Below are 17,260 nucleotides of genomic sequence, written 5' to 3'. Positions count from 1 at the left end.
TGAGCGCACAGGCTGGCTATACACTACTAGGGGAGCGAAAAGGGGTGCTATATACTACTGGGGAGCACACAGGGGATTATATACTACTGGGGGAGCGCACAGAGAGACTATATACTACTGGGGAAGTGCACAGGGGGACTATATAATACTGGAGGAGTGCACAGGGGGACTATATACTACTGGGGAAGTGCACTGGGGTCTATATACGACTGGGGGAGTGCACAGGGGGGGCTATATACTACTAATGTTTAGCTCAGACCTTCACCTGACAATAGACCCCGGTACGTGGACCTTCACTAAAAGTTGTTGAGTACCCCTGATTTATAGGGTTACAGACAAGTTGCTATGTGTTATTTTATTTTAAAATGCTTGTCTACATATCTCCAGAATTAAAGCTATGAATATATAAAACATGTTTTAGTATTTAAAGGGAAACTCCATGAAGAACAGAGGCTTATCAGTCTGCCTCAAACCAAAACTGTCTGATGTTGCCCATAGCGGCCAATCACAGCCTAGCTTTCATATTACCAGCGATTGTTGACAAATATAGGCTGAGCTGTGATTGGTTGTTATGGTAAAACCAGACAGGCTTGATTTTAGGCAAACTGATAAATCTGGACCAGAGTCCCCCATTGTCCTTCAAACTCTGTAAGAAGAAGAGTCCAATGTCCATAGGAAATCCCTGATCAGTGATTTCCTATGAATGGGGCCCTGGATTTCTCGGCAAAGCGACCGACTGCCAGAGCGTCACCGGGATCAAGAGGGTAAGTATAAAAATCTTTATTGGTGGTATGGTGCTTTTTTCCCTATTCCCTTGTGTGACAGTTTCCCTTTAAACACAGGGTCATGTAAGCACAAAGTGTATTTTTACGCAACACTTTTCCCCACCAGCAGAGATGACATCTATACCAATGAATGTGTTATCCACTTAGGAAACCGCAGATACAAAGAGATTACAGCGCAGACCTTGGCACCAGAGTCGTCTAAATGGTGGGAGGTGGCAGACATAATATCATTTATGCAGTGCCAACTTCTTTCAAACCTTTTTACAATCAGAACCGCTAGTGCAAGTGACCTTACAATAAGGACCTCAGTGCTACATTGTTATTTTGTGTACTTAAAGGGGTACTCTGGAGGATTTTTTTTTTTTTAATAAACTGATGTCAGAAAGTTATACAGATTTGTAAATTACTTCTATTTAAAAATCCAGTACTTATGAGCTGCTGTATGTCCTGCAGGAAGTGGTGTATTCTTTCCAGTATGACACACTGCTCTTTGCCGCCACTACTGTCCGCGACAGTAGAGGTTTTCTATAGGGATTTATTTACTGCGCTGACATGGACAGAGGTGGCAGCAAAGAGCACTGTGTCAGACTGGAAAGAATACACCACTTCCTGCAGGGTATACAACAGCTGATAAGTACTGGAAGACTTGATATTTATAAATAGAAGTAATTGACATATCTGTATAACTTTTTGACACCAGTTGATTTAAAATAATTATTTCTTCTCCAGAATACAAGGATCATTCTCATTTCTATTCACAGAATAGGAGATAAAAAGCAGATCTTTGGGATTCTATCCATTGGGATTCCCACTAAACTTGAGAGCACATTAAAATCGTAGCCCCGAATGAACGGAGAGTGCTCAGCACTTCATTCATTCCCTATGGGGCTTCCAAACATCTGAGAATGCAAGTATTGCTAGTTCTCCCCTATATTGTAGATAGAATCTAGCGGAAATGAGAATACCCCTTTAATTTAAAAGTTCTAAAGAAGTAATATTGCAGTCTAATAAGGCTAATTCCTTTGTCTGTCCTCCACTATCATTACTGAGGGCTAAATCTACGTATTGTAAACTATGGAAAATATGGCAAAGGCATGTGGGGCAGGATCCTCAGTGTCCAGCACTGATGGAGTTAAAGATCTCTTAGCAGTGATTGGTCGGTGTGAAAATCCCAGCAATATTTATTAGAGCTGTAATGTGAATTGGTCATTCCAAGGTGGAGGAGGTCCCAGCATGATTGTGTGGCTTGGTGGTGCTTTGCTTCTAGCCATTGGGCTTCTTCTCATCTCTATCTGGAGGCGAGGATTAAGAAGCCATGGATGTGCAAAGTATCCCAAGAGCTTACCTTCATTGCCTGTCATTGGGAGTTTACTTCACCTTGGGAATCACCTCCCTCCACACATCCTGTTCTCTAACCTGCAGAAAAAGTATGGCAGCCTCTACTCCTTCATGATGGGTTCCCACTATGTGGTTGTGGTGAATAACCATGAAGATGCCCGGGAGGTTTTGCTGAAGAAGGGTAAAACGTTTGCTGGAAGACCCCGCACGGTGAGTAGCTTAGATACAGTCCAATGGCAAGAATACAGGATGGAGGGGAAGTATCGCATACGTATCAGTTATCATAGTCAGAGTCTCGGGAATGTGAGAAACTTGGAGGTCTTGGGTTGTCGTAATGCTAACGCTCAGTTACATGGACGGCGCTTCAAGGCCGAACTCAAGATATCATTAAATTCAGACGACTCTAAACATTATTATCTCCGGGAGGCCTTGTTACTTTATGTAACTTTCTTTGGTGAAGGACCACAGACAAGTTGTAGTACAGGAAGGAGTCATATAATATGTAGAACAAACTTCAGGTCTATTGTGGAGCTGACAGAATGCAGCCCGAACTACATGGTAACAATGGTAACCCTTCACTCATCTATTTGCAGATAGGTGCCCGGGCCACTGTGGGTTTACCCTAAGGGCCAGTTCACACCGAGTAATTTCCTTGCTGAATCCACGCTTAAAAAATTGGTGCAGAGCAATTTTTCATTGAGTTCAATGGGATTTCCGCTCTGCTGTGTACACGGAAAAATTTCCACGTGGAATGTTCCACCGCAGAACCACCCTCCGCCCAAGGTTTTCACATGCCAATTCTTTGGACGGATTCCGCTAGAGAAATCCTATAGAAATCAATGGGGCTTAAATTCAGCTCAAATTCTGCTCCTATTCTGCCAGAGCTGAATAGACAAGAAATTTCAAGCAGAAAACTTTCCTCTAAAATTCCTTGCTTATTGCTCAGTGTGAACATACCCTAATGCCTCAACTAGTATTGTAAATGGGACAAGAGAATGGTAAAGGAGGCCACCTCACTGTTCCCCTTTATGGCACCTATACTGACAGATGTCACTATGTAAGCACAGCCTCATCAGTCTGAACACTGCTTTATTGGGTTCCCGCCTCTCTCTTGGGGGTTCCTCCTTTGGCTGAAGAGAGGGCATTTGGGCTTGCTGAAGAGAGGGCATTTGGGCTTGCTCATAACTAGAGCTATAATTATTTAGGCTGCCAACATGTCATTAACCCTTTCACGACCATGGGTCATTGATTCCTCAATGCCCAGGTCATTTTTAGACATCAGCTTATGGCATCATAATGATCCCATAAGTTGATGTCCCTATGTCTGCCACCTCTCCTCTGTCCCCTGCCGTTGTCACAATCTAGTGACAGAGGCAGGGGAAAGAGGGGAGGGGGCAGAGCGCACGGCCACGCGCCCTGCCTTCCCCCCAGCGCGCGCCCTTGCTTACCTCCCCTCGTTGGCCTCCGTAGACAGGAAACCGGAAGCCTAAGGGTTCCGGTTTCAATGGCTACCTCGGGGCTCTGCGATCACTTCTCAGAGCCCCGATGGACAGTGGACAGAGAATTCTCCCTCTGTAGAGGGAGAATTCTGTGTCTGGAGCCCTATAGATGTTGCGGTCGTGCTGACCACAGTATCTATAGGGTTAACTCTCAGCACCGGAGCGCGGCTCCGGTGCTGAGAGTTGCGGTGGGTCCCCAGCAGTGATAGCCGGGACCTGCCAGGAATGACACAGGCGCAGTTTCTGGCATAAGCATAGGCTGCAGCGACGTTAATTTACTGTGCAGCGGCCGGAGGCGCTTAAGTTCTAAACACCCATTGTACGTGGCTAATGTTCGATCAATGAGGATCTAGTTTCCAGTTTCCAGAAACAACCATCATTTTTATGTGCTGATTGGTGAAAGTCCCTCCATACACCTTCAATAACTGACAGCTGAATAAACAGTTATCTATCCCATCTGGTGCCCGTCCATCCTATATACCGGAACTTTCCCCACAGTTTTCTGTTTGGAGCTGGCTGCGACTTATCTCTCCTAGAACAAAGGGGTCAGATAATTATTTTCCTAAATGCCTGATCCTTATCACCACTGACATCTCTCCATCCTGTCAGTGGTAATTCGGGAGAGCCCCATATACCCTATACTGGCCGTACCTGCCTCACAATGAAAGTATAAGGTAAATGGGGGCCTTTACCCCTGCCAGTCGGATTAATCGGTATAAATGTTTACTGAATATTGCTTTCTGTCTTGCACTGATCCTTACAGTCCTGTGCTGCATTCAAAAATCTTTCAACATTCTTTTTGGTTACGTTTCTGCAGGTACTAGCATAGAAACACCGATCTGTGTTTCCATGTCTGTTTAGCATGATGTAGTATAGTTTTACAAACAATCTATAAGATACCATACAGATAACATAAAGGGGAGTGCAAGGACTCTACCTGCAAGACCTCTTTATTCAATTCATGTTCTTTTGAAGCGTATTAATTTGAGTATATACACCGTTGTCTTAAATGGGTACTACTATCTCAACTAACATAGATTTGTTATTTACTTCAATTTAAATGTCTTCCAGTACTTATCAGCTGCTATATGTCCTGCAGGAAATGGTGTATTCTTTCCAGTCTGAAAGTGTTCTCTGCTGCCACCTCTGTCAGTGATGGGAACTGTCCAGAGCAGTAGCACTGCGTCAGACTGGAAAAAAATATGCCACTCCCTGCAGGACATACAGCAGCTGATAAGTACTGGAACACTTAAGATTTTTTTTTAAATAGAAGAGTAATAACTTTTGAAGTACCCCTTTAAAGAGAATTCTGAACTGGTTACTCAATGTGACTCTAAAGGCATACACAAATAAAACTTCACTGAAGCTAATTGTAAATTTGTGAGAAACAAAACTTCTGCATTTGATCCTATTTTATTACATATGCTTTAAATTGATTGGTTGTTGGGACCCATGTACGTGTAAGTTGCTAACAAGGAAAGGAGCGGCATAACATCCAGATTATGTATATGCTGTCCATCATGTATATGTGTATGCCATGTATCAGGTATTGCATCCTTACTAATGATGTGCTTTCCTTTAAGGTGACAACTGATATCTTGACAAGAGATGCCAAAGATATTGCTTTTGCCGACTACAGCCCCACGTGGAAGTTTCACCGTAAAATGGTGCACTCCGCTCTCTGCATGTTTGGTGAAGGGACTCCCGCCATTGAGCAAATTAGTAAGTATAGAAAATGACTATAGATGTATAGTATGTATGAGAGGTTCCAGGCCTGATACAGTAGCCCTAAAACATAGTTTGAATGTATGAATGCATGGTCTTGTCAATGATCATGAAAAATATATTATAATATATATTATATAATTTGCTCAATCTAACTCAATGTTCCCATAATCTTTGTATGTGGTGCTCCCTCTTGTGGTAAAATGTGAGAATGCAGCTCAAACTACAGACATCAATATTATAATCCATGATATCATATTATTTATGATTTTATTATACATATCTTTTCAATGTAATGCATAATGGGTCAGCTGATGCTAAAGTCATCCAATCCCCGCCATAGAGAAAACATACATGATGATACTTTACAACAATACCACAGTGGACCTGGGCTGCATTGATGTAGAAATAGTTAAACATTTGTTGCTCTGGTGACATCTAGTGGTTAAATATTATAGTACTGTATGTGAACAACATTTATTATAATGTAGTCTACCCCAGAATTTACTTTTCCACTATAATTATATTTAGTTGATTGGACAAAAGATTATTATGCATGTAGGGAAGATGCAAAAAGTAAGGGGGGGGGGCATCACAATGCCTAAAAGTCCTTTTAGACGTGGAGATTTCTCGGTTGCAGGGGCTTCAAACAAGCGGCGATCTCAATGATGTATGCAGTCCCCTTACATGGAATGAGAAATCCAGCGCCCGGGCTGCACAAATGATCGCTGGATCATTCGTGCAGCCCTGGAAACGGACCACAGATATGTGTATATCTGTGCTGTCAGTTTCCAGATCAAAAGAAGTCTATACTTACCACACTGTTTGTGATCCAGCATCTGGCTTCTCCAGTCCTTTGGCTGTATATTCAGGCCCTGCATTCTCCAGCTGTCAATCATTCCAGAGGAAGCAAGGGCCTGAAGATACAACCAGAGGACTAGAGAAGCCAGATGCCAGACTACAACTAGCGTGGATGGTAAGTATAGACTCGTTTAGAAGTGTCACCAGTCAGCCAAAAAGCCAGAAAACGCCCGCACCTCAACTGATTGCATCTTTTAAGCAGTCCACACATCTTCCTGTGTAAACGGCAGATATGCAGCCAATAGCAATGCATTCAAATGGCCGCACTAACGATACAGGGATTGTATAGTGCTGTGTTTATTAATACTCCATAGCACTAATATGCATTTCCGTGCTTGACTGTTCATCAGCGGATATAGGATACATAGTTTGTAGGAACAGCAGAATTTCAACTATATTACAGTGACAACACCTGTAAGCTCCTCAGTTCTCCTGAATGGTATGTATATCATAATGGGGCCCTATCTTAGTCCATTCTATCTTAGTCCAGTTAGATTCAATAAAACTGAGGATAATGGGAAGGATGGTAAGGTGTTGCAGACCTACTATGGTCTAAAGGTTAAATGCAATGCATTATAAAGGATTATTCCCATTTGCCATCACTTTATATAATCAGTAGGTATCAGAACTCTGGGACATCCACCAATGTTGACACTGAAGGGGCAATGGTGCTCAAGTAAATAGGACAAGCTGCAAGTACACCAAGAATCCATAGCCATGAGCATCACTTTAAAAGCATTTTCAAGAACAGGGGTGGTCCAGATCATAAAGTGATCAGGAATAGGCAATGTAGCATGCTACAGGGAGGATGCTTATGTCATTTCCAAAGGCTTGTGGTGCCACACCTTAATACAGATGGGTCATGGTTGCTAGGGTGAAGTCCCTGACCCTGGGGAACACCTTCAACTGATGCAACAGCAGTGGTAATTGGGATCTCCACAGGTGTTGCAGGAAATGTTGGTTCCTCAGTACTGCTCCCAGGGCACCCCCAGATACAGTGCCCAACAGTTGGCACCTTTGGGATTCATAGATTGTAAACTCTTGTGAACAGATAACAAACTCCTTATGTTTGACTCAATGGTTACATGTGTATCTTTGTCATCTCTGAGTTTGTCAATGTATGTACCTTCAGAATTTGAAAGTGATGCGGAACATGTTGACACTATAGAAATACAATTATACCGAAAGATGTTCTCCAGTCATCTTTTTCCAACAAAGTGTGCGAAATCACCCTTTTGCCAAAATGACCCAATGACTCTTGTTTCTTTATCGTAGTTTCTCGTGAGGCTGCCTCCTTGTGCCAGACACTGAATACTCTCCAGGCCGATCCATTCAACATGGCTCCAGAACTCACTCGAGCCGTCACCAATGTGGTTTGCTCGCTGTGTTTCAACACAAGATATAGCAGAGGGGATGAAGAGTTTGAGTCCATGCTAAACTACAGCCAAGGCATCGTAGACACCGTGGCAAAAGACAGTCTGGTTGACATCTTTCCCTGGCTCCAGGTATAGACATAATACAAGGTAGACAGTACTGTGCAGAATGCTAACTTACCAGGGCAAGCAGAAATAATAAGGCAGCCAGGAATGCTGGGAGATTTCAGCTCTGCCAATCTATCTCTAATCTAAAATCTATGGACAATTAAAGTGGTGTCAGTGTCGGACTGGCCCACCAGAGGACCGGAGAATCCTCCGGTGGGCTCCCAGCTGTAGAACCTGCACTAACACTGACTGACATGTAGTTTGTCACTAGTTCTTCATTGGTGGGCCCCCAGGATTATTTCCTTTGGTGGGCCCCAGATGCCCCAGCCCGACACTGAGTGGTGTGCAGTGTATTGTATCCTAGATCCCTTGTACTTGTTGTAGTTTTTAGATACAAAAAGTAATGAAAGTGTAAAGCCAACAAGAAAGAGAACTAACCACTGAAATGTTTCTTGATTGTTGTCAGATATTCCCAAATAAGGACCTGGATTTATTGAGGAAGTCAGTGATAATTCGGGATCAGCTGCTCCAAAAGAAACTAAAGGAGCATGAGGTAAGTGTGGCGGGAGATGTAAAATAAATTAACTGAGACATGAAATACATTGGAAATTTATTTTTGCACAAACCTTTTTTTTTCTTTATTTCCAGCAAGTTCCAATTTTTTTTTAATTACAAATGTCTAGAAACACAATTTCTAGAAAATTCTAAAATAACCCAGCAATAAATAACTACTGTTTGTGCAACTTTCTCTTTATGTTAATAAGAGGTGCATGTTATGCCCCCTCCCAACCCATCTATACAATAATCATACAACAACATTATGGTAAAAATGTGTAGCACAGTTGAGCTACCCTACAGACCACAGCGCCTTACAATTAGGGCCGATACATACGACATAAAATGAACAGTCAGGAAGGGCTGCAATATGGGACTTGTTACCGCTGTAAGTACAGAAAAGCTCATTCCCATGCAGAGACAGTGATGGGAGGGGAAGCGAGGAGGAATTCCAGCTTGCAGCAATTCAGGGGCATGGGTGTACGTCTTTGACACTTTGCACAGGAGAATAAAGTTGATTCTATTTCCGCAATTTGTATCTTTTTACTAGCATTTTACTTGCATTCCTCTGCTATAAGCCCACAAAAGAAGGAGTGTAAATAGTCCTCTCCATTATATTCTTAAAGGAGAAGTCCGGTAAAATTTTTTATTAAAGTATTTTATTGTCCTCCAAAAGTTATACAAATCACCAAAATACACTTATTATGGGAAATGCTTATGAAGTGCTTTTTTCCCTGCATTAACTACTGCGTCAAGGCTTCACTTCCTGGATAACATGGTGATGTCATGACCCGACTCCCAGAGCTGTGCGGGCTGTGGCTGCTGGAGAGGATGATGGCAGGGGGACACTGAGGGACACAGGGCACTGGAGGGACACTGAGCATCCCCCTGCCATCATCCTCTCCAGCAGCCACAGCCCGCACAGCTCTGGGATTCGGGTCGTGACATCACCATGTTATCCAGGAAGTGACATCACCATGTTATCCAGGAAGTGAAGCCTTGATGCAGTAGTAAGTGCAGGGAAAAACACTTTTCCCGTAATGAGTGTATATTGGTGATTTGTATAACTTTTGGGGGGGTAATACAATACTTTAATAAAAAAATTTTACTGGACGTCTCCTTTAAGCTAAGCAGTCCTCTCTATGCATCAACATGTCCAGTTTGCAGGCTTACAGTTTGAGGCTGGGTTCACACTACGTATATTTCAGGCAGTATTTGGTCCTCTTGTCAGGTCCTCATAGCAACCAAAACCAGGAGTGGATTGAAAACACAGAAAGGATCTGTTCACACAATGTTGAAACTGAGTGGCTAGCCGCCATATAACAGTAAATAACTGCCATTATTTCAATATAACAGCCGTTGTTTTAAAATAACAGCAAATATTTGCCATTAAATGACGGCCATCCACTCAATTCCAACATTATGTAAACAGATCCTTTCTGTGTTTTCAATCCACTCCTGGTTTTGGTTGCTATACAGCCTCAAATATAACTAGTGTGAACCCAGCCTGGAAATGCAAAAGAGTAGAAAGATACAAATTACAGAGCAGGAGAGGTTTTCTATGGGGATTTGCTGCTGCTCTGGACAGTTCCTGTCTCGGACAGAGGTGGCAGCAGAGAGCACTGTGTCAGACTGAAAAGAAAACATTTCCTGCAGGACATATAGCAGCTGATAAGTATGGGAAGACTTGAGATTTTTAAATAGAAGTAAATTAGAAATCTATATAACTTTCTGAAACCAGTTGATTTGAAAGAAAAAGATTTTTGCTGGATAACGCCTTAAAAACTCTTGCTCACTTGTCACTCTTTATAATTAATAAGGACATTATGCAGTCATATTATACTTTCTTGTCCTTTGACAGTGGGATCCTGGCATACTAAAGTGCCACAATTACCCTAAAGGTTCCTCTATAACTTGGAAGACCCAGCACTGTACGTGTAATGGGAAAACCGCTCAAAGTGTCTCTCCTGCCAATGGTGTATAACAGGGGTAGAGAACCTTGGCTCTACAACTACAACTCCCCTCATGCCTGGACAGCCAAATCTAAAGCTTTGGCTGTCTAGGCATAATGGGAGTTGTAGTTTTGCAACAGCTGGAGGGCCAAGGTTCCCAACCCCTGGTGTATAACAATACAGGGAATGTAGCTTAGTCTTCTATTGTCAGATTAGTGCTCTGTACATAGCAGCACTATTTCCTTATCTTAACATTGTTATTCTGACTATTAATAACAATAAGTAAGGATGTGTCTCAGGCATCTGGTTTCTGACTCTTATTTGTATATGTTACAGGCCAATTTTTGCAGTGAAACGATCAATGACCTATTGGATGCTCTTCTAAAGGCCAAACTCAGCATGGAAAATAACAACAGTAATATATCCCATGATGTGGGGCTGACAGAGGATCACATCCTGATGACTGTTGGGGATATATTTGGAGCCGGAGTAGAGACCACATCTACAGTGCTGAAATGGGCACTTGTGTATTTATTACACTACCCTGAGGTAGGAGAATTCTCTGTAGAGATTTTTTGGAAGCAGTTTGTACCATTGGGTTTTCACTTACCCAGATTTACAAAGAATGTCTTCCTTTTCTGTGTTTGCAGGCTTAAAGGGGTTCTCTGAAGAATTCTTTTTAAGTTATGAATACAGATTTGTAAATTACTTTTGTTTAAAAATATCAGGTCTTCCAGTACTTATCAGCCACTGTATGCCCTGCAGGAAGTTTTGTATTCTTTCCACTCTGCTGCCACCTCTGTCTGCATCAGGAACTGTCTAGAGCAGGAGAGTTTTTCTATGAAATGTGCTACTGCTCTGACATGGACAGAGGTGGCAGCAGAAAGCACTGTATCAGACTGAAAAGAATACACCACTTCCTGCAGGGCATACAGCGACTGATAAGTAGTGGAAGACTTTAATCTTTTTAATAGAAGTGATTTACAAATCTGTATAACTTTCTGACACTTTTCCCCTCTGGATCGCCGATTTAGCCCAAGTTTCTATAGCATGATACAGTTTTCCAGGGAATTTATTTAATGCTGTATATTAACTCACTAAACTTAACAAATCCCAGGTACAGAAGAAGATCCAGGAGGAGATGGATGTGAAGGTTGGATTTGGGAGACATCCAATGCTGAGTGACAGGAAAATCTTGCACTACTTGGAAGCCACCATAGCTGAAGTTCTGCGAATTCGCCCTGTCTCCCCTCTGCTCATTCCTCATGTAGCTATGAAAGATACCAGGTAGGAACTGATGAGAATTTTGCAGCATGGTGGGAAGACATTGTAAAATGCACTGAAATATTTACTTATTTTCACTGCCTTACTAGGCAGCACTGTAAAGGGTTGAGTAGAGTTTTGAACACCCATATTTTAGCTATATTCACACAGCGTAAAAAATACATAAAACTACAGCCATAGTTTTCTTTTAAAACAATGGCCGTAATCTTAAAGTGCTACAGTGAACACAGATTTAGATGCAACAATGGCCGTAGTACTCACACACAGCGTGTGTTACGGCCGTTGTTTACTGCGGCCGTAGAAAAATATTAACCAGTCAATTTTTTACGGCCGCAGTTTGGCGAACAGCAGCCGTAGTTAACCCTCTGTGCACACAATGTATGGCCGTACTTATGGCCATACATTGCACAGATGGCTATGCCTAACTGGATTGCAGACACACCCAAAGGTGCCTGCAATCCAAATAAAAATACATGGCGGTATCGGCTGCAGGAACATGTAAAACAGCGGCTGTTGTTTGACACTGCAAACAACGGCCATGTTAAACAATGGCCGTGGTTTTACATTGTGGGAACATAGCCTTAAGCTGTAAGAATCTACACTTAGGTGAAAAACTAATCGGACAGTTTGGATTTATCTTGTTATGTCTACAATAACTTATGCACCATTGTGACCATCTCGAAAATGCTCTATAGTAGTTAGGCCCCGCTCTCACTACGGAATTGGCGCAAAAATTCCACTCGGAACCCCCGCCCGCAGACTCAGCGCCAAATTCCAGCTGCTACCTTTTTTGATGGGAGGCCTGGCGCTCTTCCACTCTCCGCTTAAAAAATTGACATGTCAATTCTTTGAGCAGAGAGCGGAGGCTTACAAGCCTCCTATTGAAAGAGATAGCAGGTGGTATTCAGCGCCGAGTCCATGGGCGGGGGTTCCGAGCGAAATTGTGGCACTGATTCCGTAGTGTGAACAGGGCCTAAGGTCTGGAGTCTGTGAACATGACTATATGGCCCTTGTGGCATGGAACATTGTCCTGCTATAGAATACAAAGTTCCCATGAACTTGGTCAGCCACAATACTTAGATAAGCCCTACTCCCCAAATCTCTATCTACAGGTATCAGGGGACCAGGGTGTGCCAAGAATATACTCCACCTCCACCAGTCTAAACTATTACCAGGACATGGGAGGGTTCATTGATTTATGCTGCTTGAGCCAAATTTTGATCCTTCTATCAGATGATCCAGCAGTGATGACCAGATTACTGGGTTTTACTATTCTAATGTAGATTTAGGGTAACTTCACACGCACCGTGCCGCAACGGATTTTCTGCTGCGGATCCCCAGCAGATTTGATGGTGCAGATTTAATGCTGTGTTCGTTCACTCAGTCAAATCTGCTGCGGTACCGTGCATGTGAAGCTACCCTTAGGGTACGTTCACACATACAGGATCTGCAGCAGATTTGAAGTTGCAGATTCAATGCAAAGCAAATCTGGGCCATCAAATCTGCTGCAGATCTGCTGCAGATCCTGTACGGGTCGCACCATTACACTAAAACAGATCCACAAAATATTTTCTGCTGCACTCTAGGGATGACGTGTCTAATTTCCAGAGAGGGAAGCGCCAAATGTGAAAGGGCAAGTGTCTCCCATTAACTGGCCTACAGTCTATACTTATTTTTACTGTATTTTGTGTCACATGGATGTTTTTACTTTGGATAACAGCATTGGAGAATACATCATTCCTAAAGAAGCCAGAGTGGTAATAAACCTGTGGTCCCTACATCATGACGACAAGGAATGGGTGCACCCTGAAGACTTTAATCCAGGTTTGTGGAAAAATTTAAAGATAATTTTTTTCCCCTAGAATGACTATTTTTTATGCCATGAGTTCACGTCAATGACCATCTGCAGAGGAAACATTTCCAGTCTGATAAAATCTGATATAAAAATCAGGAAAATCTATCTGTAATGATTGCTTTATTGCCATAGACATGCATATTATTGTTACCATTGCTCTCTATCAGTTATATCGGCCTCATTATCCGTGCCTTTATGACGGTCCTAATTGGATACGCGACATTATCAGTTCATCAGTCGTTACGCTAAGTGCTTAGTTTTCAGCACTCTGAAACACTATAGCTTAAAGTGGTGAGCTATGACCATAAAACTGGAAGACACCAGACTGCTGGGTCAAAGGTCAACCCCAAAGAAAGAGTTGGAAAAAGTGTGCTGGTATTGTATCAACACATATATAGAGAGCCATCAAGCAGGATGACACACTGGATCATATGTGGCCAAGTGTCAGATGTGAGCGAGCACAAATTCCTCCTTGTAATGGCCTATCCAGCCTAATATGTGTCACTGTTCTCCAGCAGTCTAGTTATATTAATGCAAGTGGGATTTCTAACTCTGTAGTGAGTACTTACCTAATCCTGTATCCTTCATTTCATACACACGGAATATAGCCTTGCATACAAAGAGTATGTATGCTGCAGAGCCATGTGTCACTCCAATAATTAGTCTGTACAGCAAGTTACAAAGATTATATAAAATATTTTACAGTATTTTTTTTCTCTTATGGAGGAACAAAAAGTGTAGTGATTACTTTTACTTTAAAGGTGCTGTCGGCCTATTAACATTATTGAATGATAAATAAAGAAGTAATACTCACCTTACTAGAAATGAGCGAACCTCGAGCATGCGCGAGTCCATCTGAACCCGATCGTTCGGTATTTGATTAGCGGGGGCTGCTGAAGTTGGATAAAGCTCTAAGGTTGTCTGGAAAACATGGATACAGCCAATGACTATATCCATGCTTTCCACATAGCCTTAGGGCTTTATACAACTTCAGCAGCCACCGCTAATCAAATGCCGAACAATCGGGTTCGAATGGACTCGAGCATGCTCAAGGTTCACTCATCTCTACACCTTACTCATCCCCCACTGCTTAGATGCCTCTCAGTCCTGCCACCAGTCTTTACCTCCTGATTCTTCTCAACACATGTAACTGATGTAGCCAATCATTCCCTGCAGCAATGACCCCTATGGTCTGTGATTGGCTACAGTAGTCACATGTTGACATCAAAATGCACCAGAAAGTAGAGATAAGTAGGATATTGGGAAAGCTTCAGAAAGGGAGAGTTAGAGATTGGTAAGGTGAGTACTACTTATTTGCTTATTTTGTAACATTCTGAGTTGTTTTAAACATTTTAAAATACAAGTACATAATAGTTATACTCACACTTGTTTTCTTTAATAGACGTGGTTACAAACCATCATCCTTAACTAAAGGCCCTATTCCACGGAACGATTATCGTTCGTATTCGGCCGATATCGGCCGGTACGGACGATAATCGCCCGGTGGAATAGAGTGCAACGATCAGCCGACATCGTTCATGTCGGCTGATCGTTGCAGTCGCTTGTTTTTCAACATGTTGAAAAACAAGCGACTGATATAGCAGCGATCTGATGCCGTCGCTCCATTGAATAGGAGCATCGGCAGCAGACGCTGCTATATCCTATGGGCTGCCCGGACAATCAGCAATCACCCGGGCAGCCCCCCCGCAGCTCCCCGCCGCCCCCTCCCGCACTCACCCGCTCGCTGCAGCCGCGTTGAATAGCGGCGGCAGCGAGCGGGGAACGAGGAGCAAACGAGCGCTGAGAGCGCTTGTTTGCTCCTCTAAACGACCTGTGGAATAGGGCCATTAGAGTCCATAGCACATTCATCTAGTGAAAAACTTTTGTTACTTTTTTGTATGCCACAAGTGGAATCTTTCTCAACGTCACAGAGGAGAATGTGGCTATGAGCTCTACTGGCGCTGGTCTACTTCTTATGTGCTGGAGGGCCAATTCTCCTCAGCGATGTTGAGTAAGGGCCCGGGCAGGTCAAAACGTCCACTTGTCGCATACAAAAGTACTTATCTGGTGCACAACTTCTGGTACTTTTGTATGCGACAAGTAGACAACGTTTTGTGCCGCCCTTGGTGTTTCTCAACGTCACAAAGGAGAATGTGGCTTTGAGCGCTCCTGGCACTGGTCTGCGTGTTACGTGCCGTGACAGTGCATAACACGCAGCCCAGACCAGTGGTTTTAGTACTTTTGTATGTGACAAGTGGACGTTTCAGCCTGCCTGACTTTGGCTGTCCATGTATGATGAGAAGTGTAGTTTTGCAACAGCTAGAGGGCCGAAGATTCCCCTTCCATGGTCTTCAGGATCACCTAAAAAACTCTTTCTCAAATTTCCCAGATTAAACAGGAGATGGCGATGGTGCCAATGGCTTGCTAACTCTTACCCAATGTACAAGGCAGATGCTTGGAAAATCCCTATGTGATCATATTAGTATCTGTGTTATGTGATCATGTTAGTATGGCATGCAGAGTTTGTATACACTTTTATTTATTTATTGTTTCCAGTTTGACCATTAATAAAACTAGTCTGTGATTTTGGTTTTGTTGTCCAGAAGAGATTGATCACACAATCGCAGACTAATTTTTGTGGCTTGGTAACCTGGGGTTCCAGGTGGAGCTTGTTCTTCTCAACTTTGATCCTATTGGTTATAAGACTTGGGCAAATTCATATAGTCATACTACACATTGCTACTTCTTATCTGTTACAGAGCGCTTCTTAGATGAAAATGGACAGCGTGTATACTCACCAAGCCAAAGTTACCTGCCATTTGGTGCTGGGATTCGGGTATGCCTTGGAGAAGCCCTGGCCAAGATGGAAATCTTTCTTTTTCTTTCATGGATCTTGCAGAGGTTCATTCTGGAGGTTCCAGATGGAGATCCTTTGCCAGACCTGGAGGGGAAGTTTGGTGTTGTGCTTCAGGTGAAACCATTCAAGGTGACTGCAAAGCTGAGAGATGTCTGGAAAAACATTGACATCGCTACATAAACACTGGGCATTGCATCACAAATGGAGTATTTTTGTGAGGTTTTAACATTACTAAGCAGTACCATGTGTTTTTAGCATTGTCAGTCTCATTATACTTTGTGTGTACATGGTCCATAGTCTCTTACTGTAACATCAAGCAGTGGCGGTTTGTGCATTAATAGCATGGGCACCTTGCATCTTGCACTGGGACTATTAGATTGCTGTAAATATGCTTTGTAAATGGGTTCTGTAGTGCATATACATCTGACGCCACATAGCTTGGTCTACACATAGGCCAGAAAGCATTTATACAAGATAGACATAAGCACATATACCCATTATACACATAAAGCAAATGTACCACCGGTACATCACTTTTTTTAGTTTTTTACATGAATAGACTGGCAAAGGGATATCGGTGCCACAGTCCTTTTTCTTTGAACCGCAGCCCGGTTTCTACGCACAGCACCGGTCTATTCCCGGATACCAGCCGTGGATGGAGTAATGGATACAGGCCAGCTGGCTCCTAGTGTGACGAAACCCCCTCCCCTCTGTGACGCGGCTTGATTGGGAATGCCAATTGTCACACTGGGGGCTGGCTTGTGGTGCCTGGAAACAGACCGGCGCCGTGTGTGAAAAAGGACTGTGGCACTGGCATCCCCACGCCGGCACTGGTCTATTCACATAAAACCCAAAAAAGCGATATGCTAGTGGTACATTTGCTTTCACTCCTAATATAAGTAATAAAGTCAGCACTGAAATAAGCTTTCTGGGAGCAGTAGCTGGGCGGAGACTACACGCTCTTGTTCCTTCTACAGGTATTCAAAAACTAATAATAAATTAAATATTAAAATGAAATATATGTCTGTAAGATCAGGCAACACATAACGGGTTTTTAAATTGAACCTC

General features: G+C 42.9%; 1 protein-coding gene across 1 annotated transcript; it reads left to right on the top strand.

Annotated features, from left to right (window-relative positions):
- The first annotated feature begins 1,987 nt into the window (after positions 1 to 1,987).
- CYP17A1 (cytochrome P450 family 17 subfamily A member 1) lies at positions 1,988 to 16,661 on the top strand. Its single transcript, XM_069980209.1, has 8 exons — positions 1,988 to 2,333; positions 5,206 to 5,344; positions 7,484 to 7,713; positions 8,156 to 8,242; positions 10,533 to 10,745; positions 11,314 to 11,483; positions 13,201 to 13,304; positions 16,095 to 16,661. Exons 1-8 carry the CDS (start codon positions 2,019 to 2,021, stop codon positions 16,370 to 16,372), a joined length of 1,536 nt encoding a protein of 511 aa, XP_069836310.1. The 5' UTR covers positions 1,988 to 2,018; the 3' UTR covers positions 16,373 to 16,661.
- Positions 16,662 to 17,260: the final 599 nt, after the last annotated feature.

Source organism: Dendropsophus ebraccatus, chromosome 8 (assembly GCF_027789765.1).
Source record: "Dendropsophus ebraccatus isolate aDenEbr1 chromosome 8, aDenEbr1.pat, whole genome shotgun sequence".
NCBI lineage: Eukaryota > Metazoa > Chordata > Amphibia > Anura > Hylidae > Dendropsophus > Dendropsophus ebraccatus.
This window is presented reverse-complemented; position numbering and strand designations above follow the sequence as displayed.